We start from the raw sequence: 25928 nt of genomic DNA on the forward strand, positions 1-25928 counted from the left end.
CTGTAAAATGTCCTCTGCAGCATTCTAAACACATTTGGAGGCCACGCTGTGCTGTGGGGCATTGTCTCCTCCTGTCTTAGCTGTTTCTCTCAGGGACCAGAAGCCGACTCTTGCCAGCCAGGGGGATGTTAGGAGCAAATTTCCACATCAAGGCTGTGTTTGCAGGGTTAAGCTTTACCATCCTTTCTGGCAAGAAAAGCCCTGGTCAGGGAGCCCTGCACAGTGGCAGGTGATCCCGCCCATAGTACAGTGCATGGCAGTGCAGCAGATGTTCAGTAAACGTTTGCTGGAGAAATGAATGCTCGTTACTACCAAGTAGAAGAAACTTACCTGAAAACCGTGCTGGATCATCAAGAGCAGTCTGCTGGTTGGACGGTGTATTGCCTGGTTTCTGCCTCTGTGGACGGTAGGGTTACTGTCGTGCCCAGAGCCCCTTCTCAGATTATCTCTGCAGTTAGTCCCTCAGTTCTCGGCTGCAGCTAATGCCCTTCCCAGCGTGTGGCCATCTCACACCTCTGCCAATTGTCTCCTGAGAAGAGTACATTCTCATTTCTGTGCTCCGTGCATTCCAGGGCATGCCCCTTTTATTAGTTTTGACAGGTAATTGCTTTGGGTATTTCCCTCCAAAGGCTCTTCCCTCTCTATTTCTGCCAAAAGCAATTATTGTCATCGTTCTTAATTGCAGCATTTCTAAAATGGCATTTGGCATCATACCCAGCTTAGCGAATGCATAGATGTAGCCCTCATATCACTTGCAAATATTTTAAGAACAAATATGTAAACATGCATCCTCAGAACAAAAAGAAAGACAGAAGCCTTCATTTGGTAGATTTGTATAATCACTGTTTGTGTTAGAATAACTGAGATCCTGTAGGACTGAGAGTAACAAGATATTTTGTAATTGGCCACCTGCACAGGCAGCATTCACTGACAGGGAGATTTCAGGAGTCTGGCAGTGTGGGCCACCGTTTCAGAATCTCCAGATGCAGGGAAGGTTTGTTTACGAGAGCCCTCAAGTTCACGTTCCACAGGTTTGTGAAATCTGGACCTGGGTGGTGTCGCATCCAGCTTCCTGCATTGTTTCATCAGCTTCACTCTGGAGCTTTGTTTAACCGTAAACACTAAGACAAGAAGGTCCTGGAATGGAGCTACTAGAACACTGAGGGTCTCTGTACGACTGCTCCCTGAAGAGGTGGGCAGGGATGCTGGCAGTGGCTCCGAGGAAACGTCCACCTCTCAACTATGAGCCCCTGAGCTCTGAAGATGGACACCGTGGGGCCTTTGCTCTGCATGGTCAGCTGGGTGGCTGGGAAATGATGACCCTGAGTGCCCAGGCTGATGCCAGGTGTCCAGGAATGGTGTTATTTTGAAGGGTCTCTAAGCAGAAAGTCAAAGTAAGGCAGGGATAGAAATCATGCTAAACTGCTGCCAATCATAACTGCAGTGGCCCCTTGAAGGCTCCAGAAAGCAGAACTAGAGCTGGGGATAGAAATCACAAGTAGCCAGATTCTGGCCCTAGAATATACTAGATAATTTGGTGGTGAACTGAGGTGGACAGCTGCTGCAGGAGGGGCTGATTTCCGAGACTCTGAGAGTAACCAGAGGGTCAGGCTGCCTTGGACCAGCTCTGTGGCCTTTCCAGTCCTGGGCACCCACTGGTCCAGTCTAAAGTGAGGAAAGAACCACAGTTCCACGTGTCCTCCTCACTCAGGGACCCTGCGGACTGGCCAAGAACATCTTACACTGCAGGAAAGACTGTGTCCTCCCCGTAGGCATGGATGCCAATTGGCTTTGCAAGATCAGCAAGTAGGGGTCAGTTTGTTTGGTCTGGGATGATTCAGGTCAGAGCAAATGGCCATGGTTCACAGAGGACAAAGCATTTTTTAAAAAATGATTTTCAGATGCCCTCTCTCATCACTCCTATTCAACATGCTATTGGAAGTCCTAGCCAGGGCAGTCAGGCAAGAGAAAAAAATAAAGTGCATCCAAATAGGAAGAGAGGAAGTCAACGTATCCCCGTTTGCAGACGACATGATTCTACATCTAGAAAACCCTATAGTCTCAGCCCAAAAGCTCCTTCAGCTGATAAACCACTTCAGCAAAGTTTTAGGATACAAAATCCATGAACAGAAATCACTAGCATTTCTATACACCAACAACAGCCAAACTAAGAGCCAAATCAGGAAGGCAGTCCCATTCACAATTGCCACAAAAAGAATAAAATACTTAGAAATACAGCTAACCAGGGAGGTGAAAGATCTCTACAGTGAGAATTATAAAACATTGCTCAAATAAATCAGAGATGATACAAACAAATGGAAAAACCTTCCCTGCTCATGGATAGAAAGAATCAATATCATTAAAATGGCCATACTGCCCAAAGCAATTTATAGATTCAGTGCTATTCCTATCAAACTACTAACGGCATTCTTCACAGAACTAGAAAAAAACTATTTTAAAATTCATATGGAACCAAAAAAGAGCCCACATAGCTAAGGCAATCCTAAGCAAAAAGAAGAAAGCTGGAGGCATCACATTACCCTACCTGAAACTATACTACAGGGCTACCATAACCAAAACAGCATGGTAGTGGTAGAAAAACAGGCACATAAACCAATGGAACAGAGTAGAGAACCCAGAAATAAGGCTGCACACCTATTACCATCTGATCTTCAACAAGCCTGACAAAAATAAGCAATAGGGAAAAGACTTCCTATTCAATAAATGGTGCTGGGATAACTGGCTAGTCATATGTAGAAGACTGAAGCTGGACTCATTCCTTACACCATATACAAAAATCAACTCAAGATGGTTAAAGACTTAAATGTAAAACCCCAAACTATTAAAAGACCTGGAAGACAACCTAGGCAATAGCATCCTGAACACAGGAATGGAAAAAGATTTCATAACAAAGACACCAAAAGCAATTGCAACAAAAGCAAAAATTGACAAATGGAGTCTAATTAAACTAAAGAGCTTCTGCACAGCAAAAGAAACTATCAACAGAGTAAACAGACAACCTCCAGAATGGGAGAGAACATTTGCAACTATGCACCTGACAAAGGTCTAATATCCAGCATCTATAAGAAACTCAAACAAATTTACAAGAGAAAAACAACTCATTAAAGAGTGGGCAAAGGACATGAACAGACATTTTTCAAAAGAAAACATACATGCAACCAACAAGCATATGGGAAAAAGGTCAACATCACTGATCATTAGAGAAATGCAAATCCATACCATAATGAGATACCATCTCACACCAGTCAGAATGGCTATTGCTAAAAAGTAAAAAAATAACAGATGCTGGCAAGATTGCAGAGAAAAGGGAATACATATACACTGTTGGAGGGAGTGTAAATTAGTTCAACCATTGTGGAAGACTGGCAATTCCTCAAAGACGTAAAAACAGAACTACCATTTGACCCAGCAATCCCATTACAGGGTATATATGAAGAGGAATATAAATCATTCTACCATAAAGACACATACACATGAATGTTCACTGCAGCTCCATTCACAATAGCAAAGACATGAAATCAATCTTAACGCTGATCGGTAACAGACCGGACAAAGAAAGTGTGGTACATATACACCATGGAATACTATGCAGCCATAAAAAAGAACCAGGTCATGTCTTTTGTAGGAACATAGATGGAGCTAGAGGCCATTTTGCTTAGCAAACTAACGCAGGAACAGAAAACCAAATACTACACATTATCACTTATAAGTGGGAGCTAAATGATGAGAACTCATGAACACAAAGAAGGAAACAGACACTGGGGTCTTCTTCTTCTTCTTCTTTTTCTTTTTTTTTTTTCTTTTTTACAGAGTCTTGCTCTGTCGCCAGGCTGGAGTGCAGTGGTGCGACCTTGGCTCACTGCAACTTCTGCCTCCCGGGTTCAAGCGGTTCTCCTGCCTCAGCCTCCTGAGTAGCTGGGACCACAAGTGCATACCACCACACCCAGCTAATTTTTGTATTTTTAGTAGAGACAGACAGGGTTTCACCATGTTAGCCAGGATGGTCTCAATCTCTTGACCTTGTGATCTGCCCACTTTGGCCTCCCAAAGTACTGGGATTACAGGTGTGAGCCACCGTGCCCGGTCAACACTGGGGTCTTCCCCCAGTTGGAGGGAGAGGAGCAGAAAAGATAACTACTGAATACTGGGTTTAATACCTGGGCAATGAAACAGTCTGTACAACAAACTCCCATGACACGAGTTTACCTGTATAACAAATCTGGACATGTACCCCAGAACCTAAAATAAAAGTTAAAAAAAAGATTTTCCCACCTCAACTGGTGAATCATTCCATCAAGCTGTTAGTCCTTTAAACTGATAATAGGTGTAGAGGATCAATGACTTTGATGGCCAAAATGAAGATAATTGTTTTTTCTAGAAACTCCGTTACATCTGCATTTTAGAGCTCAGATGGAAACCTCCTTGCTCAGCAGCTGTCTTTCCAGAGAAGGCACAAAGGCTCACAGGTGTGCCCTGCACCTTTACGTGACCTGTGCTTTCACAATCGTTTCAGGGACTCAGAAACACAGCCAGCACCCTCCGGACCCACCCAATGGCAGAAAGTGAGGTGACAGCATTCACTCTCCTTTGTTGCCGGGCCTATTTTTATCCAGTTCAGTCTCTTCCCGGGAGAGCAGGTGAGCTCCGCAGAAGCAAGAGAGCAGTGGTTCAGGAGATGACTTCCAGACCCCAAAGAGAGATGCCGGTGGGAGCACACTTGCCCCTGGAGCCTCATCTCTGCCACCAGCCAGGCACCACCTCAGTTCTGTTTTTGTAGCCTTTGGTGCATGACCTCGGGCTAGCTCTGCTGGATGAGCCAGCAGCTTCCCATCACAGCCCCCCAGGTGCCTTGCTCACTCGAGGGCTCAGGATTCCGTGAGCTCCTGCTTTTCCAGAGCCAGACAGGACTCTGCAGGTAAAGGAACCCTGGTCTTCGTTCTCACCTTAACGAGCATTTTTCCAACAGTAATGCTGGCTCCGTTCTGAATGTTTGAAAGTTTATATAATCGTGGTGTTAGAAGAGTATGTGGAATACTCACATTCCATGGCCTGGATTCGGCAACATTTTGCTGCATTTGGTCCCACTGTGTTTACAGACTCTAGAGGGCATATTTTGGGAAACCATGCCCGAGGCTCCTGACAATGGAGGCGTTTTAACAGGCAGGTCTGTCCCCTAACCAGCTCACATTCTGCCTCAGCATTTCCTTTTGGTGTTGAATTCTTCCTCTGTTCCCTGTGGTTCCTTTGAACTAGAATTTGATGCTAAAGGCTTGATTAGATTCAGGTCCAAGGCTTTCGGGAGGAAGACGTCTGGGGACACTGTGAGCCTGCCGGTGCATCTCCGAGTGTGCAGTCCTGCTGCCCGTCATGCCCCTTGACCTCACGATCCTGCCATCCGTCGTGCCCCTTGACCTCCTATTATGCTCTTTGTCACCTGGTTAGGAAGTGACCTCCAGAACTCCACGCATAAAAGCATCTCTTTCCCTTCATAGGGAGTCAAAGGGGGGCTGGAGGATCACCTGTGAAGTTGCCAGCACAGTGGTCTAAGCTCTGGTTCAACAACTTGTCACGTCTTGGCTTCCGTATCTGTCAATGATTCATATCCAATCAGTTGTCTTTGGAGGTTAAACCATGTTGACTTCTCCAATTCTAATAATTCTCTACACATCATTAATGAGCATTTGCAGTAAAGAAGGGCTTTTCTTCATTGACTGGGAAAGAACCATAATTCCTTTTAAAAGGACAGGATAAAACTTCAAGCATTTTTGGCCCTTATTAAATACTGAATAACTAGATTTCCTATCAGACAATTATTTCATTGCCATTTGTTTGTATCATAAACATTGTGGATATTGAGGATTACAAATGGGGCATTTAACTGTGTTATGGTTGTACTGTGGAATGTTATACAGCCATTAAAAATGATGGCATTCTACATGAATAACATGAAAAATATGCATGATATATTAAGTGGGAAAGCAAGGAAGATTTCCACATGTATAATATCATATTTTTGTAAAAAGAAATCATACATAACTTCTGTGTATCCCATGCACGTGTACCTAAGCATGTGTAACAGTGTGTCAAAATGAACTCCTGGGGTCTCAGATTCATTATGACCCTAAGCAGGGAGGTCCTTTTCCCAAGCAAGTCCCTGACGTTGCTGGACTCAGAAGTGGTGTCCTGATAGTTACCTCTGCCCTCGGAATGCCGTGCCTCTCCCCCGTCCCCTGTGGAGAGAGAGGACTGGAAGGAAAACCTCTCCTAGGTAAATGGAGCCCTGGGAGACGCCTCGTTCAGAAGGAGCTGGCCTGGGGCTGTGTCAGAGTCTGCCCAGCAGGACAAGGAAGGAGGAATCAGAACAGCAGCCTGGAGGGAGGGAGGGAGGGAGGGAGGTGACCACCCAGGCCTCTGGAGCAGGTCAGGGGCAGTCTCCCACCCTCCCCTCCAGCCCCTCACACCCTGGGCGTAGGAAGGAGAGGCCTCCCCTCTTCCCATGCAGGTTTCTGCCCCAAAGCTTATTTAATATGTTTAGCTCCAAACTTTAATGTTTAAGTCCAAACTTAAAAAGCAGGCAAGGATGCCTGGTGCAGAGGGTCAGCCAGGAGGCAGCAAAGTAGGGCTGGATGGCCCCTGTTTAAATCTAAGCTCAAATGTTTTAAGTTTGGAGCTAAGTGTATTAAATAAGGAAACCAAATCATACCTTAAACTAGGATGGTTAGAAAATGAATTTTCAAAGAGTAGCCAGAAATACTAGGGACAGAGGCACCTGCTCACGGAGGTGACAAGCGACAAGGCCCAGCCTCTTACCCGTCCTAAATGGCTGCAGTGGGACGCAGAGACGGAGCCTGCACAGCTGCACCTGCCGCCCAGGCTGCACACTAGCCTGTTACTACTCAGTGGCGCCGACGTGAGGCCTTCACTCTTCTGCCTGTGCTGTGTTGTGTTGGAACATGTTCCCAGCGGGCAGAGATTACCTTCCTAATTTGAAAATTTACATCTGGAAAAATGCTTGGAATCTTAAAGATATATTTAAGTGAGGCATGTGTACTGTCACCTTAGATATGAAAAGTTCTAGGCTGTTTCCTGTAAAAGAATCCTGGTGGCCCAGGGCAGCCTGGTGTGATGAGACTTCGCGGTGGCCCCCTCTATCCCCGCCTTCGTGGCCTGGGAGGGGTCCAGGTGCGGTGGGCAGTCCCTCCTTGGTGAGCACTCCACGGGGGACCGTCCAGCCTTGCTTTGCTGCCTCCTGGACGACCCTCCACACCAGGCATCCTTGCCTGCTCTTCTCCCTGGTAGAAGGCTGCTCCTTATTTAAGAGACAGCTGAGGAGAATGACAAATACAGTGAGAAAAACACAAAATTGTTTTCCCATTCAGGGATGTTTAATATGAGTCTGGACTGAACCACCCCAGACCAAAATACCATGTTGTTCTGGTCACAGCAGATCTTATACAAAGAATCACCACAGTACAAGAAGGACTGTTTTTCTGGTTTCTCTTAAGGTAAGAAGAAAAGTCACTTTCTATAATGAAAGAACTTGGACCTGATCATGCATCTCTGTCTGGGCTGGAAGAGAGGGGCCAGTGGAGCCCGGTTCACGCCTGCCATTGAATGACAGCTACGTTTCCATTTCTCTCTTCCTTCCCCTCCATCTCATTCACCGTAAACACCCACTGAAGCTGGAAGCACTGCACAAGAAGAGGCTGGATCAGGAGGCAGGGGAGGTGGATGCTGTTCTCCCACCTTGGTCTTGCTCATCGGGACCCGTGTTTTAAGCTCATTCCCTGAGATGGACCAGGCTGACTGCTTTCACATGCAGCTCCTTGAGACACAGAAAATGGTATCCAGCAGCACACTCCATCACAACCAGGCAATCAGAGTTCCTCCTGCGGGCCTTTTCCTCACGGCTATCTCCAGGAAGAATCCTGACTGTTACCGTTTGGGGCAGAAGCGGTGAGGATTGCAGAGAACTCAGCCACTCAGACATGAGGCTGGGAAGGTATTTAAACACCCACTTTCGGAAGGAGTGGTCACAAGGACTTCAGCAGCCCCCTGCAGGAAGCGAGAGACTCATCCTTCAGCCCGTTATTTGCCGTACAAGGAGAGTATTCGATGACTGTGATGCCCCCGGCCTCTCTGAGCTCCCCGTGAGAACCAGCTGGGACTTCCTGCTCTGCCCAGATTCTGGAGGAAGATTTGTTGTCACTTGAGACATAAATCAAGCTTTCTTGAATGGAGGATGTGATTCGAATTATTTGCTCCTCAATGTGTTGGAGGCAAGCTGTGATCTGAGCCGATGGCCAGTCTCAGGAGGCTTCGCTTCTCAGCTTTCCTTTTCTGACTCGCTGTTCCCTAGAACTGCTCCCCACTCCTGATGGGATGAAGCATCTTCAGCTCTCATGCCCCTCCTCCCAGTCCTGCTGACACTTTGTGGTCACTGATGACAGCAGTAGGGTGGGGCCTCCCATGACTCGGGCCTCCTGGGCCACCCACCCTCAGCTGCCACCCTCTGTGGAGTTGCATGTGGGGTAGGGGCAGGTGACTGAAGAAGGAAGGAGGGTGTGGGGGAACCATGAGAAGATCTAGGGCACCACCTCCCAGAGCTGCCCATTGTCCAAAGAGAGCATAAGCTGCATGGCAAGCATGGTGTAGGTGACAACTGGAGTTGCACCCGTCTGTGTCCATGACTCAGGTCAGCAGGTGCAGCCCCACCTCCAATGTGACGCCCTGCATTGCCTTTGCGTGGTGCGGCACCATGTGTGATGTGCTCACTGTTATCCTGTCTGTTCACAGGCCATACAAAGGGGACAATCACACTGGGGCTCTCGCCTTCTTCAGGGAGTTGCTGGGAGGACAAAATGGAATATATGTAAAAGTCATTTCCTAGGTAAGGGGGAGCATGTCGTGAGAGTCCCTTGAAATTTAATTGATGTTTCTGTCATTGAAATTGAAATAATGAGAAAATAAATCCAAATCCAGAACTCAAAGTAACACCTGTAACGTCATCTGTAAGAGCCAGGACTTCCTAGGGAGTCTCTGCAGAGAAGGCAGCGTCTTTGATATGACAGGACTGCAGGTTCCTGTAGGTTCCTCCCCACTGGGTGCACTCTCCCCTTTGGCTGGAAAGTGTCACATAACTGAGTTACTGCTGTGTCCCTCAGAATTCCACCTGGAGGAATTCCCAGCATACTGGTAAGAACCTGTTCTTGCAGCAGCCTTTCCCAAAGCCGGTGTATTTCGTTGAAGATGCTGTGAAGCCTCAGAAAAGTCAGAAGGCTGCACCGTCGCAGGGTCAGTTTTTCGGAACCACTCAGTCTACAGTGTCTTTTTTAGGAGACTAAGCTGATTTTCAAGCAAAAAGTTAGGAAGCCACCACTGCCAGTCGACATCGAGAAGTCATTCATGGCCTGAAAGCTTCCAGCCCCCTGACCGGCCCCTGTGACTGACCATCGGTCACTGCCCACTCGGCCCACTTGCTTCCCTGAACGCATTGACCATGCGGGCACTGACCATGCTGGTGCCAACCCACTGCGGGGCCCTCTGGAGGGCCCATGTGACTCTACTCCACCAGCTGTGTACTTCCCAGGAAGATTTGCTCCCGGTTACGTGTGGCTATGGCACAAATCTCCTGAAACTTGGCTTCAAAATTAGTAGTTGGCTCCTCCCAAGGCTCTGAGGTTGGCCCAGAAGGTTCTGCCCACGTCACCCAAGCTGTTCCTTCCCTACATTCAGCAGGTGCCTAAGCCTCCCTTCTCCCTGCAGCCTCTCCAACTGGGGCTCCCACCAACGGCTCCGACCCTTCCATGATGACCACCTTCCAGAAGGGAGCAGAGCCTGTCAGTCCGAGTGGTCAGCACAGGTCATGGGGCCACACAGCAGGGTAGGGACAAGACCCCATCTCCAGTGGGTGGAGCTGGTGTGCATGGGATGGGAGGAGCTCACAGCAGCCCTGGGAGATCTTGCTGTTTACAAACGAATTGATGCCTCACACCTGCTGCCTGATTACTTAGCTAAACGCAGCCTAAGCTGGTATATGAAAGGAAGCACGTGGCCCCAGGAAGCTGACTTGTGTGCTCAGGAAAGAATGGAAGCAGCAGCAGAATCGGAGGTAAGAAGGGCAGCTATAGGGTGTGGGGCAGTTCGGACACCAGCTTTGCCAGCCTGAGTTCCTCCAGTCCCAGCACCCTGACCTTGGAGGTTGCAGGCAGCACGTCAGGGGCACGATCTGAAAAGGCAAAGGGGCGACCCAGCCAGCAAGCCTGAGCTCAGGGGCTTTGGTGACGCATTCTAAGCACTAGTGGTGACACTTTGCTGTGTTTTAATTAAGGTGAGATGCCCAAAGCAGACAGACTGCAGTCCTGTTTCAGCCAGGCTTGCCCGCGAGGCCCTGGTCATCACTTCAGGTGAGAGGCTGCTGAGATCAGAGGAGGCTCCTTCTCTACCCCTCTGCCAAGTTTTGAAAGACGAAAATTGGGGTGATAAGTGAAACAACTTTATCATTTATATTGATTCATAAGTGTTTTGGATTATTTATGTGGGACATTTTAGCTGAAGACCAATGACCCAGAGAAGCGGCTCCTCTGAGCTTCTGCCTTGGTGTGCGAGCCAAAGGGTTTCATTGCTCTTTTCTCTCTCTCTTTGCTTCCTGATTTGTGAGACAGGTTTGCTGGGTTTGTGTTGCATTTGTCTAACTCTGACCCTAGACAGTGCTTTCGAGTAGAATTTCCCATGGTAGTGGAAATGCCGGTGTGATGGCTACCAGCCATGTTCCGCTGTGGAACATTCAAATGTGGAGGGTGCAACTGAGGAACCAAACCTTCAACTGCATCTCATTTTAATTAGCTTTCATTTAAATGGCCATGTGAGACTAGTGGTTGCCATACAGAAAGTACAGTTCTAGGGTTTTTTCTCTACTTTTTTACCAGTTTGTACCTCTTAGTTCATTTTCTTTTATCTGCTGTTTTAGCTGAAACTTACAACACACTGTTGAATAATGGATTGCAAGTACCCAACCTGGCTCCTCAGTTGTACAATTGTGTTTAAACATGTCTAATATTTGCTCTTTCTTTCTTTCTCTTTCTTCTTCCCTCCCCTTCCCTCCCTTCTTCTTCCTTTCTCTCTCACCCTCTCTCTTTTTTTTTTTTTTCTTTCCTCTTTTCTTTTCTTTGAGACAGGGCCTCACTCAGTCACCCAGGCTGAACTCAAGCTCCTGGGCTCAAGCGATCCTCCTGCCTCAGCCTCCTGGGTGGCTGGGACTGCAGGCACTTACCACGGTGCCTGGCTTAGGGCTTGCTATTTTTAACAAATATTCTCTGTGATGTTAAGGGAGTCTCATTACTTTACTCTTTTATTTAGGGCTTTAAATAAGTTAGAAATGGTCACTGAATTTCACCAAGTAACTTTTCAGAGTCTATTGATACAAACATTTTCCACTTTTCAGAGCGACCTTTGATTTTATGATCACCATCTCGAAAACCTAGGTTGCCACCAGAGCTTAACAAGTCCCATTTCCCTGACTGCCTTATCTGAGCACTTTTGTTTGTTTCTCACTACCTTCATCGCAAATTCTTTGTTTCATGAAATCTCGGCTGCCCACTGCTTTCCAAACGAACAGGCGTCTCCACGTGGCTGTGCTTCTCTCGGGGGTGTCCCCTGCCTGCCTCCCCTTCTCCTCCCATGCCATCCTGTGACTCCGCGCACACTCCTACAGAAGGACTTGTTGCCTCTCCCGAATTTTCGCTGCCTCTCCCAAATTCGCTGTGCTGAATTTGAATCACTTATGTCCGACACTGAATTGATGGCCTGTTCACGCGCTATTTTGCTTTGGCCTGCACAATGTTTCTTAAAAATGTAAACGTTTAAAAATGGGTATCTTAATATTATGATACACTTTAAATGCTAGTTTTCAACAAACAGGGCATTTGTAAAGTTGTAAAAGGCAAATGATACTACAAGGCTGAATAAAGATAATAGTCTCTGGCCCCTCCTCAGCCCCTCCTCATCCCCAGTTCTCAGCCCTATGGCAGCATCTCTTTCATCTCTTCTCTGGTATTTATTTTATTTCTAAACAACATACTTATGCTCCTGTTTCTTTTCTTTCTTCCTCCCAATTTACGTCAGTGTCCATTAGATTTCTAACAAGAATAAAGATCTCTCTCTCCTGTGCCGTTCTCATCACCCAAGCATAATTTATCATCCCGCCAGCCTCCTGATGGACTCACCTCACATTGCTGGTGTACATTATTGCCATCACAGTTGAGCCACATAATATTCCGCATTTCCTTTCTTCAGAACTTTATGCTTTTCCTCGTTTTTCTGTTGCTGGGTTTTTCACCTACCTGTAAATAATTAGGCATCAAACCTCGGGCCAGAACAGCAACAGCAAAACACTCTCAAGACACTGCACTCATGAGGTGGTCTCAGGGTTCCATTTTTGTCTCCTAGAGCCACTCCCTCTGGAGTCCCCCTCCTTGCCCAGATGGGATCCTCGGGCTGGGGTCTGGCCCCAGGCAGGCACTGTAAGCCGCCTGCTCACACAGTCGGGGTCCTCGGGCGGGGATCTGGCTCCAGGAAGGTGCCGTGAGTCTCCTCCTCACAGTCGAGATCCGGTCCCAGGTAGGTCCCTTGAGCCGCCTCCTCACAGACAGAGCCAGTCCCAGGCAGGCGCTGTGAGCCTCCTCCTCACAGTCAGGGCTCTCGGCCGCGCCGGTCCCAGGTAGGCGCTGTGAGCCTCCTCCTCACAGTCAGGGCTCTCGGCCGCGCCGGTCCCAGGTAGGCGCTGTGAGCCTCCTCCTCACAGTCGGGGCTCTCGGCGGGGTCCAGTCCCAGGTAGGCCCCATGAGCCTCCTCCTCACAGTCGGGGTTCTCGGCCGGGCCGGTCCCAGGTAGGTGCGTGGCCCAGCCTCCAGGAGGCTGCAGTCTCAGAGCCCGGGACTCCACCTGGACGCGGTTCCCTGCAGCGTCCTCCGCCCGTGCCAGTGCGGGGGACACCGATGGCCTGTCTCTCGCACCTCCCCGTGCTCTGCCTGGCTGTTTAACACAGTTGCTTCTGTCTGGAAGGCCGTAGGGACATCTCTTGGTGCTGCCCTTTCAAATTTTTGGGTGTCCTTTCCGTGAGGCTGAGAAGCTGAGGGAGAAACTCCTACATTCCCTCCTGGCGGCTGTTGCCGGGAGGTTGCAGCCTGTGCCACGCGTGCGCCCCCGCACTGTGGCTGCGCTTCCCGCTGCACTTCCGGCTGCACTTCCGGCTGCTAGCTCAGCCTCGGGGTCCTGACACCCTCCAGTCCACGTCCTCACATCCTGACAGCTTCGAGCTCTGTTCCCTCACGTGCGGTTCAATAAAGGAACAAATGAACGGAAGGCTTTACCTAGACATTGAAGGGATCAGATGACAAGCCCTAGACATTTGAATCAAATCCTACTGTAATGCAAAGACAGTTTGATGTGGTATGAATTTAGTATCTCTGTTGCAATTTAAAGCAGCAATTAGTATTATACAATATATAATTATTGCATTATAATTTATATTATGTATTAGTTATCTTATTATATATTATCTTATTTATTGTGTATTTATTGAAGCAAGGTCTTGCTCTGTCACTTGGGCTGGAGTGTAGTGGCATGATCTTTACTCACTGCAACCTCGACCTCTCAGGCTCAAGTGATCCTCCCACTTCAGCCTCCCAAGTAGCTGGGACTATAGGCATGCTCTGTTACCTCCAGCGAATTTTTAAATATTTTCTGTAGAGATGGGGTCTCACTATGTTGCCCATGCTGGTCTTGAGGTCTTGGGCTCAAGGGATCATCCTGCCTCAGCCTGCCAAAGTGTTGAGATTACAAACATGAGTCACCGCACCCAGCCCATTGTTTTAAAATAGCAATATCATATAATTATTACTTTGTTTTTGTGTGACTGAGTTTTGCTTTGTCACCCAAGCTGGAGTGCAATGGTGCAATCTCGGCTCGCTGCGACCTCTGCCTACTGGGTTCAAGCAATTCTCCTCCCTTAGCCTCCCGAGTAGCTGGGATTACAGGCATGTACCACCACAACCAGCTAATTTTTGTATTTTCAGTAGAGACAGGGTTTCACCATGTTGGCCAGGCTGGTCTCGCACTCCTGACCTCAAATGATCCACCAACCTCGGCCTCCCAACGTGCTGGGATTACAGGCGTGAGCCACTGCACCCAGCCATTACTATCATCGAGGCAGAAATTTGTCATTTTGTGGTAAAAAGCTGAATCTTCAAAATAACCAGCCACAAAACTGCCAGAGCTTGCTGTTTTATAGGAGATGGACAGAACTTGGCTGATCACATGCAGAGTCTTCACTTAGAGGCCTAGACATCTTCATTTTCCTCTCCACCTTGTTCACTCTTGGCTAGGAACCGCATCCTGACACCTCTCCACCACCTGCCCTACACACCAGAGTTAGAGGTGCTTGGTTTATGAACTTAGCACTTAAATAACTCTACTACTTAGACTCTAAGCAGCCTTACACGGGCGCTCATACCTGGTGGGCCTGAGGCACATCTGGAGTTTCTAGTGATGCATTTGTATTTGATCACTTGTTTTGAACATTTTAAAAGAAAATCAACATTTTCTTTAAATATGTTAACATTAATGTAATATGAATTTATGTACTTACTCAAGTATTGGTATGTAATTTTATTTTATAATAAATATATTTTCACTTTTATTGAAAGTATTTAGAAACTATTTTCATCTGCAAAACTTAGTTCATGGCCAACTTTTCAGAGACATTTCTGTATTCTTGAAAGTAAAACACTCCTGTGTTCACACCAAAGCCGTGTGTTCCCCATGGATGTATTCCTACAGTTATTGCACAGGTCTGGGTGGCATACGCTGAAAGGAAAACTGACGTTTGCTTGTTTGTTTGTTTGTTAGTTTTTACCGAGGCCAGCACATTGCTTTTCTGATATTGAGGTTTAAGTATAAGATAAAATTTTAGAGGTCTCAAATATAGTGTAAATACCATGGACAAGTAGGAAAAAGTACTGGATTTAAACATGGATTCCATCACTGTTGTGTGACATTGAGAAGTCATTAAATGATTTGAACCTTACTGCTTTTCATCTGGAAGATAATTAATGCAATATTTTGATATCTTACCTTCACCAGGTGGCTATTAAGACCAAATAAGAGGTCTAAAAAGGTTTAAGCTATGCATTATGCAAATTATTTGATAACTCCATGCAGGTAACCTAAGATTTTGTTGCTAATAAGGCATCTTGACAGTGAAAAATCAACCAAATATTATCAAATACTTCAATTTGCAAATAATCATTGAAGTCAGATTCCACAGAAGCACAAGCACACTTTCCCCGGGCGTCGCCCTCCCCGACCGGCCCTTGCACTAACACCCAGTGGTGCCCACTTTGTCACACTGGGAAATGCTGATCACAAGAAGTAAGTAATGATTCTCTTAAAATTCAGAAGGTACATGGTATACACTGAATTACTCAAATGCTTTCTACCACCATATGGTTATTCCTCCAAAGCTCATTGAGATAAACCCACAAGCTAACTATAGTCTCAATAATTGTGTTGGTGCAAGCATGTTTCACAGAAAAGGAGTTTGCGAGGCAGTTATCTCATGAATGGCATTTCTATTTGTGACGCTTCTTTCACCTTGCACCCGCCTCACTCTGTTTCTCTCCTTCCAGCCTGCAGTGGCGTCTGGGACAACATCACATGCTGGCGGCCTGCCAACGTGGGAGAGACGGTCACGGTGCCCTGCCCAAAAGTCTTCAGCAATTTTTACAGCAAAGCAGGTACTGTCCGTGGGTTGAGTTCCTGAGCTCCTCCAGGGTGTTTGCATCTGAGCGTCCATGTTTTCCATCCAAGAAGCAGGAACATCACTTTCCTTCAGGCATCTCCTCCCACCCTGGGGGTCAGGGAACGGCTGTGGCATACTGGGGTGAGTGCCCGTCTTAGGGTGCAGAAGGGCATCACCTGCCTTCAGCCAAACCGCAGAGAGCAGGGCAACTGCAGGGAAAGAACCAGGTTAGACAGGAGCCACATGGGAACCAAAGCATGGGAAACATGCATGAGAGGGGAGGGGAGGCAAGGGGGGCATAAAGGAGGCTCTCCTCCTCCTGCGGAGTCGGCCTGTGGACCCCGGAGAGCACGCTCTGGAAGTTTCTGGGAAGTGACAAGTGTGGCACCCAGAGCCTCCATGCTCAGGGCAGAGGCCCCAGGACGCACCTAGTTTACCGAACCCATTCCCCCGACCTCCCTGCCGCCTCACTGGCTTGATGCTGCCTGGAATTCGCAGTTTCTCTGGGCTTCCAGGCTCCTCCTCGGCACCCAGGGCATGCTCCGTGTGCGGCAAATATCTCTTGGCCGAGTCCTGAGAGAAGGGTTTATTTGTTTTTGTGAGTGATTCAGATTTTCACAGTGTGAAGAAATCTGTTCAGAAAAATAGAAAACATAAGAAACATCTGGAAACAGAAAGCATAATACTTTGAAATACTATGGAGAATTTGCTTTTACCTTAGACAGAGGTTAAAGGGTAAGGACTTTGGGAAGTAATAATGCTGTAGTGTTTGAAAGCAGATTATTGGAAAAGAGATTGGGACAGAGGAGAAGGAGATTCCGAAAGGAAGATTTTGACTTTCTCACCCCGAGTTGCCAGCAGAGCAGCCTGAAGGTGGGGACCGTACTTGCGTTAGCATCATTACCCACTCCTGAGTTAGAACCGAAGTCACTTTAGAGAACCTGGACTTTAAGAACTGTTCCCTCCAATCAGTAGCATTTCTACCGAGCAGCTTGGGCTGCATCCATTCTTCTGGAGAGCTGGAGAGAATTGGCATGGACTCTGGCTTTTCCTAGTCGATGGCATGGTTCTGAGGCTTCCAGAAAGCACCCAGCAGCCTGGTAGTTTGCACACTGGCAAACACCAAAACACAGTCCGGCGTCTGCCAGACAGAAGCCATCTGGGCACCAGGCGCCCAGGCCAGTGAGGCTCTGGCCCTGCCCGGAAGCATCCCGCGCCCCCTGGAAGTGTGAAAACTCCCAGTCGGTTTTGGGTGAAATGCTTATTCCACCTTTTTCCCAAGCGGGGAGCATGACACCACCTTGCTAGTGTGAGGAAACCTGTGGTGTTTCCCCAAGTCTGAGTAGTTGCAGCTAGATGGTCTGAAATGCAGGGGAAATATGCTGCTACTTTTTCAACCCATTGGAAAAACGTGAGCTATGCGATGACATGCACAGACTGTGGACGGATGGTCCCCATGGAGTGTCCGCATGGAATTCATCCCTGGGGCATTCAATGGGCATCCTTTGCAAATACTTAGAGAGATGTGGATGTGACTGGGGGCCAAGCAGGACTGGGGTGAAACCACCTGGCATCGTACCACAGGGGCTGAGGCTTCAGAGACTAAATTCGGCAGGGATAACTGGAGAGTCTTGAAATGAAATGAAAGTCAGGCTCACATCTGCGTGGTGCTCTGTGGTCTACAGAACGCTCTACACATGTGATGGCTGCTCCTCCCGTGACCTGTAAGGAAAGCTGGGTCACAGAGCACACGCGGAATCATTTCCGCCCACAAATCCAGGTGTTCCAGAAATAAGCCACCATTCTAACGAAGCGTTGTTTTCTCTTTTGATTTCTCATCCTTCCAGCAGGTGGGAGGTTTGGGGGCTGTCTGTCCTACACTAGGCAGGTGGCCTCTGGGCATCATCACGCGTGCCCGGCTCATCGTCACAGTGACCAGCACACTGGCACCCTACATCTCTGTGCCAGGCGGGACCCTGGGCCGTGTCCAGAAGCAGTGGGCAGCTCCTTCTGCAGGTCCTAACCCTGCTCTGCAGCAGTGGGACCCGGGATGCAGGTGCTCTCCCCACCCGGGCTGGACTTTACCGCTGCTGCTTGGGGAAAGCTGTGAGGATCAGGTGCTTCTGGCATTTCCTGTCCCATCCCCTCCAGGAGGCAATGAGCCAGCTGTCTGCATAGAGGGGAAAAAGGAAGCAGGAGCCGGGATGAGAGGCACAAGGACTCATCACCGGGAGGACAGCCTTCTGTGGACAGCTCCTGTTCAAGCCCCATGCTCAGCGCCCAGGAGGCAGCTCCAACGGCCGTGTGCTGGCCTCTCTCCCTTGACTTACTTTCTGTGTTTCCAGTTGCTCCTGGTGCCCACCTGCCAATTCTGCATGGCACTGTTGTAGCCAGACCCAGGGCAGCAGCTCAGCCGCCCATCCAGCACAGGTGTAGGGCCAGGTGTGGTTCTGGGCCTTTAAAGGGGCATCAGCACATCCCCCAGTGGAGGATGATGTAGCCTCATGGGGCTTGGAATAGTCGCTGAGAGCACTGAAGCCCTAAGGGAGGCCTTCAAGTATTCGTCATCTTGCAAGTGGGCGAGAGCGTGCCCCCGTGCCCCACAGCCTTTCTTTGCATCTCCCTGGCCTCTCTGCATCTCCCTGGCCTCTCTCTGCATCTCCCTGGCCTCTCTCTGCATCTCCCTGGCCTCTCTGCCCCTGGATGGTCTCTCTCTGCACCTCCCTGGCCTCTCTCTGCCCCTCCCTGGCCTCTCTCTGCCCCCCCCCGATCTCTGCAGTTTGCCACCTCAGGCATTTCCTCTCCTTCCACATTTGCCCCGTGTGTCTCAGGAGTGAGAAGTCAGAAAGGATAAAAAACCTGTGAGGGAATCTGCACTTCACAGAATGACTGACTGACTGAGTTTTTGGAGTTTTATTTAAGTATCTTCTTTGGATTGGTAAACACTGATCTGTAGGAAGGAAAAAAGGCCACACCTCGCAGAAGATGAGTGACAGCCTCAGCTCCCACTGAGGTCCTGGCTTCCAGACTCAGGATCGGGGCCTGTAGGTGCCCTGCTCAGGTGAGAGCCAGGCTGTCAGGTGTGGCGCTTGGCCCATCACTCCCCAGTGTGACTTTGGGCAAGTGACACTTCTTCCTCAGCCTTGGCCGTCTCATCTCTGAGATTAATTGGAGAGCCGCCTCCTGTGGCTGTCAAGATTAACTGGGTTGATGCAGACACAGAGCCTGGCGTTCCTGAGGGCTCAGTGAGTCGGAGCAGCCACTGCCACATGACTACTATTATGATAATAACTATTAAGAGTGCTGTTCCTGAGTCTGTGGTGGGCACATCATTTATCTTTGTAGACCTGTCTCCTTGTCTGCACAATGGGGCGGTGGGACCAGGTCTCTAGGAGTCTCGCCCCTTTTAGGGCTCTGTTTTGCCTGTACTGTGTATGGGGTCTCTGCAGCTAAGCGGCCCCCAGACCCTACTGGGGCTCCCTGTGTGAGGCGTGGGCCTTGTAGTCAGAGCCCCTGATTGGTGATGGTGTCGGGGTGCCAGTGGGCAGGGCCAGCCCTGTGGCCTCGCTGAGACCAGTCTCCTACCCCACTGCTCCCCAGTAGAGCCAGGGCCTGGCCCAGCCAGCCCTCCCTCTGCTTCTCACCACTGCATGACAAGAATAACGCATGCACCCCACTCAGAAACCGAGTCTTCGAAGCCTTGTTTTCCCTTCTGTAAAATGGGAACTGTAGTGCCCACCAAGTCTGTCTTGCAAGGTTGTCTTGAAATTAAAAAGTCATGGGAGTGAAAATATTTGCTAAATCCAAAGCCCCAGACCCTTCCAGTCCCCCGGGCAGGGAGACAGGGGCCCCACTCTGGCCATGCCAGGTGCAGGAGTGCATGGAGGGGTCTGGCTTCCTGGGCTCTGCTGTGGGGGTGATCCTGACGCCATGCAGCCATGCTCCGGGCAAGGCTGGCACGGCGTTCAGTGCCTGGTTTTATTCTTACAGCTCAGACACCTTTGAGAGCTCTATCACCTACTGTTCTGTGTGGCCGTCTGCTAAGGACACACAAATACAAGGAACATTGAATTTCTGAGCTTACATACGATTTTAGTTCCTTAGGAGCAAACGATGAGATTGTAAGGGCACAATTGCCTTAATTTCCTACAATTAAACTGTAATTCCGCCATCCTTTCTTCCAACACCAGTGGCCAAATGGAGCCTGCCCTACTGGGTCACGGTTGGTGGTGAGGGCCTGGCTGGGAGGAGGGAAGGTGCTGTCAGGAACTGGGGCAGGCCAGGCACCCAGTCACTGTCAGTGGTGAGGGCCTGGCCGGGAGGAGGGAGGGTGCTGTCAGGAACGGAGCAGGCCGGGCACCTGGTCACTGTTGGTGGCAAGAGTGCTGGCCGGGAGGAGGGAGGGTGCTGTCAGGAACTGGGGCAGGCCGAGCACCCAGTCACCATCAGTGGTGAGGGCCTGGCCAGGAGGAGGGAGGAACTGGATGTCAGGAACTGGATGGAGCCTGCCCTGCAGGTTCATGGTCGGTAGTGAGGGCCTGGCTGGGAGGAGGGAGGGTGCTGTCAGGAACTGGGGCAGGCCGAGCACCCAGTCACCGTTGGTGGTGAGGGCATGGCTGGGAGGAGGGAGGAACTGGATGTCAGGAACTGGATGGAGCCTGCCCTGCTGGGTCATGGTCGGTGGTGAGGGCCTGGCCGGGAGGAGGGGGGGTGCTGTCAGGAACGGAGCAGGCCAGGCACCGGCTCCAGGACGGCCAAGGCTTGGCTGTAAATATCACTTATGGTGGCAGAACCTAAGAGTCTGTTAAGAATTTTCGTTCTGCCCCAGAAGAACTACATTTACAGTTGTAGTAATTCTGACTTACGACACAGCGCGTTCACTCTCATCTCAGGCCCCACCAGCCCCGAGAGGTGACCTGCGGGCCAGGTCACGTGGACTGGGAGGCCAAGGAAGGTTTTTTGAGTGGAGCCCTGTCTCCTAGCTGAGCCCTGGGCATGGGAAGCATTTTCAGAGCGCACGGGCTCAGCACAGACTAAGGTCCCTTCTAAGGCCAGTTTTCATGGACTTGCAGATAAAATATCTGAACTTCACTTTCCAGGAAACATAAGCAAAAACTGTACGAGTGACGGATGGTCGGAGACGTTCCCAGATTTCATCGATGCCTGTGGCTACAGCGACCCGGAGGACGAGAGCAAGGTAGGCTCCCACGGGCTGCCACGTGGTGGGTTCCGCTTCCTGACCCTGCACCAGCAGCCCCCTCCTGCCCTGCAAGAATTATGTAGATTTTTCCCCTAAATAATCCTCTGAGTACCGACGCTACTTCCCGCTGTCCAAGTTAAGCGGAGTCCCTGTTTCCATTCTGCTGCTGCACTTGGGATTGTTTGATTGTTCCGTCATTTTGCAGGCAGGGAAAGGCAGGTTTTCCTGACCTGCTGTGTGCATGTCTGGGAGATGGTGAGGAAGATCTAAGAGTGGCCCCGCCTGCCCGAAAGTAACTTTTCAGATGGGTCCTGGAGAGCACACCCTTTCCGCATTTGGATTTCTTGCCCCATTTAAGATTTTGCCACATTCTGGGCATTGAGAAGCCAGTGCCATGGTTTCCTGAGCCCTGAGCCTGCAGCAGGAGATGTGACCACAATTAGGGTGCTCCACCTGCCCCTCCTGGAGGTGTGGCTTCTGCCCTTGGGGTCCCCAGGGGATGGTGGCAATGCTGCCTGGCTGCCTCTTGGGAGAATGAGCCCAACTTTCTCCCAGAGGCTTCCTCTGCTCACTTCTCTAAGATTCACAATTCTAAGCCAGTTCTCTCTCCACCAAATTATTAAACCCTAGGAAAGGAAGTATCTTATGCAGTGACCAATATCCCAACAACTGGAAGATAAAACTCCTGACCCTGGTATATTAGTTCATTTTCACTCTGCTGGTAAAGATGTACCTGAGACTGGGTAATTTATAAGAAACAGAGCTTTGATGGACTCACAGTTCCGTGTGGCTGAGGGGGCCTCACAATCATGGCAGCAGGCAGAAGACAGAATGAGAGTCAAGCAAAAGGGGAAACCCCTTATCAAACCATCAGACCTCGTGAGACCCATTCGCGTCCACAAGAACAGTCTGGGGGAGCCGCCCCCATCATTCAGTTCCCTCCCACTGAGTCCCTCCCACAACACGTCGGAATCATGGGAGCTACAATTCAAGATGAGATGTGGGTGGGGACACAGGCAAACCACATCGCGTGACCAGTGGATAAGGTGGTGGCGGCTGATGTTGGCGGGTGTTACCGTGAGCCCACTGTCTGTGTTACTTCAGTTAGGCTTGAAAACAACTCACTGCATGGATGGAGAAGCTGAGGCTTAGGGGAGTGGTGAGGTGTGCTCCCCACTGGTGAGCAGCCACAGCCAGGCCCCGGTCAGTCTGATTCCCAGGCAGTCTGCTTGTTGCCATCTGGTCAGGACAGCGCCTGGCCCCACTGCCCTCCCTGAGTGGGTTGAAGGCACCTGCAGGAGCCACCCGGCTGGGGACTGCATTGACCTGTGGGCCCGTCTAAGATGCGCTGTCGCCCATGGCTTCCAGTGGAGTTGAGAGAAGACTGAGTTGAGTGTTGGGGGCCCAGCTCCGGTGCACATGGCTGTGAGCCCTTGAGGAAGGCCCTCAGGAAGGTCCTGGGGCGCATGGCTACACCCAGCTCAGCCAGGGAGAGGGGGAACGTTGAGGCCTCTGTCGTCGCACACCGTGGCTGACAGCTGGCTCCGGTGTGTGAAATCACAGCAGTGACAACACCGTCTGCCCCAGGCTTCCATAGGAAAGGGAGCAGCCAGGGGTCTCGGGGGCTTCTGTAGCCTGGGGGGGATTTCAAGGTCCAGGTGGGATCCCCGGTGTGTTAGAGGCACCACCTCTGAGTCTTCGTCTTTGTCTGCACCTGGCCGGCAGCCGTGCCTGGGAGACATTAGGACAGAGGTGCTGGTGAAGAGCAGAGACCAAGACCCCCAGCAGCATCACCCAGAGCCCCACATGTGCAGGCTCCGTCAGGAGGCCTGGGCCTGATGCTCCTTTGTTCATTCTCTCCTTCCTTTATTCACTCCATGAATAAGCATTCCCTGGGAACCTCTGTTCCGAGCCCCTGGGTCATAGAGAGTGACGTGGATCTGGGAGGCAGTGACAGCCACCGCCTGCGTGGCAATGTCAGCTCCCAGAGTCATGCCCAAGCTTCTTATCTCCCGTCTCCCCCGGCCACACCCTGGGAGGCATCCCAGGGACACGTGGCAGGCTCTTCTGGGTCCACTGGTCCTTCATCAAGGCCTGTAATTAAACCCTGCCTGCGTGAGCACAGTTACTCTGTGATCCCCTGATGCTTTGCTGTTAGACTGAAGGACTATTTTTCTTCTTAATTAAACATTTCAGAGATTCTGCAAATATTATAAGTACATATTCACTGCTAAGGGATTAGAAAGTCAAAATATTTTAAAGTGAGAAAGCAAGGAAAAGGATGGCACAAAACCAAAATGAATAATTTTTCTTCCTGTTGCAGTTTCTGGTCTTTGAATACTTTGAATACTTGGTTGGTTTAGGGACTCGTTTCCAAGATGAGGCGACGGCACATAGCGCAGGGCGTTCTGGAGGCTGCAAGCGCCAAAACAGGCCCCAGGCAGGCGCGGGGCGGACACGTACGGCCCTGGGCCGGCCCTGCCCTCCGGCGAGCACAGGACTGCCTGGGAGCGGAACTGAACAGAGTTCCTCCTGCCCGGAGCTCATGCTTCGTCCCATCAGTGCCCACTTGCTTCCCAGATTCACATTTTTAGTTGTGTTTCCTGCTTGCACAGGGCCAAAGTCTGCCCTGGGTGTTGTGTGTGCAATCATTATTGTTCATTGTTTTCAAAATTAATTAAATTTGAGAAAAAAAATTAGCCTCCACAGAAGCCACAGACTTGTCTACATGTGTGAGGGAATCAGCAGAGATGTGGGTGTGGGAGCCCCTGGGAGGAGAAGGGCTCTGGGGACCAGAGGGCTCTGGGGCAGCCCTGGGCACTGCTGAGCAGCTGCATCTCATCCGGACCCAGAGCCTGCTGGGCTGTATGGGCCTTGGCTGTGGTCTGGGCCTTTATTTGGGGTCTCACCTGCTACAGTCAGATCCTGAAGCAGGTTCGCCAGCCAGGGATCAGTCTCCATATCCGAGGTCTTCCCGTCTGTGTCCTCCTCCTGCCAAGACCAGCTTTCAGGCCTAAGGGAGTCTTAGGTCTTCACTGAGTAAAGGGTTTCATCCCATGGTGTATCAAGGAGCAACGGCCTCAGCCCTTGCCCTCCACTGCTGTTCCTCTCCCCTTTCCCACCCGCACTTCCCTGTAAGCCACAGTTCTCCCAGCAGACTGAGGGCTCGGGATCACCAAACGTGGGAGGCTCCCCCAAGCCGTGTGCTGGGGCCCAACCGCCCTACCCTGCCCTGCCCTTCATCCCATCACATCCCTTCTGTGCTGATGGGTTGGGGGCTGGGGTTCCCATTGTGTGGAAAACAGAAAACGGCTCAGGCAGAAGATGGGAGCGGCAGCGGCCAGCAGGGCTGGTGTGAGGCTGGGGATTCCACTCACCCCGGTGGGGCTCAGGCTTCCAAGAGGCCACTGAGGAGCTCCTGGGACTCATCGTGGTATGGGCTCTGGCCCAGTGGGTCTGGGTGGGGCCTGAGACCCTGCCTTTCCAGCACGTTCCCAGCTGATGCCAGTCAGAGTCAGAGCCTGGAATCCTTACACGAGAGGCCAGAAGCCTTGGCCTCGTCATTCCAGGCCTGAGAATCCGCCCAGCTGTCACTCACCGATGGCTGAGTGATGTTGCACAAAGCCCTGTGCCCGCCCTGTCCCACTCCTGGGATCAGACCCAGAAATCTCGGTCTGTGCGTCCCAACGGGCTGGAATTGCTGCTCAGCTTCTGAAAGGTGCCTCTTCAAGCCTGTGTTTCTTGAAACAAGGCACTGAAAAGCACACTTTGTGTCAAAAGCCCAAAGGGAGTGGGAATTCTTGGTGATTTGGATTTCATCTCAGGCACCGATGAAAGAGCACGGAGTGGGGGCCTCCCTCCTTGAGTCAGGGTCAGGCAGGGGTAACGCAGTCGAACCTCTAAGACCCTGAGCACTCACAGCCCCTGCCGTTGCTTCTGTGGTGGAGGCGGCCGGGGCGGAGCGCGGTGCTCCCGGGAACGGCCCCAGCAGCACACCATGGTGGGCACGCGAGGTGGCCGGCTCCCGTAAGTCTTCTGTGTCACATACTTGTTAACTCCATTCCTACATAAAGAGCACGTCTGCTAAATTTAGCCACGAGAACTGTTTGGCATTTCGGCCTTCCCGTGCTTCAAGTGCATGCATTTCTTCCATGTTACGCCACATCCCTAAAAATAAGCCTGTGCCCTCCTCCAGCACTCAGGCCCCCGTGGTGACTCGTCCCACTGATGGCACACCTCACTCCCCAGGGCTCCCATCCCTGGCGACAAAGATCACAGCAGCTGGCACTGCGGACGCCTTTGTGGGAGGCCCCATCTGGTCATCCCGCCAACCCTCCTGCAGCCCTGCAAGGACACACCAGCCTCCCACGGTGCCAGGAGGGGCCTGGCAGAGACCCCCAGAGCAGCCTGCCCCAAACCACCTCTGAGAGCAGCAGCGTTTCCGAAGGAAGCCTCCCCTCACGGTCCTCAGGCCCAGCAGGTGGCCAGCTGGTGCCAGCCACGAGGGCACTGGCTCATCGAGTGATGGGAAAGGGGACAGCAAGGCAGCCACAGACAGGGTGGACTCGACCACGGACACAGTACTGCAGAAGCATCCCAAGGTGGATCAGGACGGGAGGTGGACCTGTGGCTGTTGCAGGGGCCACGAGATTAACCTCAGGCCGGGGCAGAAATCTGGCCACAGGCAGAAATCATTCACCAGTCACCTGGCACAACCAGACAGGATTATGAGCACTTTTCTGCTGTTTAGTTTTAATCTGTGCATGTGATGCTTAATACTTTCCAAATAAATGGATGAGTCTTTTCAGGGCCAAAGGAGATACGGGACCAGGGAAGGAGGTTAAGAAGGAAATGCACGGATACGCTGGTGCCCAGGGACGGCGACTGGGTCTCCAAGTTCTTTAAGTT

At 50.6% G+C, this 25928-nt stretch overlaps 1 protein-coding gene across 2 annotated transcripts in view; it reads left to right on the plus strand.

Moving 5' to 3' along the window:
* The window catches only part of VIPR2 (vasoactive intestinal peptide receptor 2), a 116008-nt gene that overhangs the window by 23651 nt on the left and 66429 nt on the right, over positions 1-25928 (plus strand). The window contains exons 4-5 of one of the 2 annotated variants that reach the window (XM_050784881.1): positions 15708-15815; positions 20920-21017. In XM_050784881.1, the coding sequence (XP_050640838.1) occupies positions 15708-15815; positions 20920-21017 (206 nt within the window). Of the gene's footprint in view, positions 1-15707; positions 15816-20919; positions 21018-25928 lie in introns of those variants that run through there. The other variant, XM_050784880.1, reaches the window with a different exon arrangement.

The sequence above is a fragment of the Macaca thibetana genome, chromosome 3, assembly GCF_024542745.1.
Source record: "Macaca thibetana thibetana isolate TM-01 chromosome 3, ASM2454274v1, whole genome shotgun sequence".
NCBI classification, from domain to species: Eukaryota; Metazoa; Chordata; class Mammalia; order Primates; family Cercopithecidae; genus Macaca; species Macaca thibetana.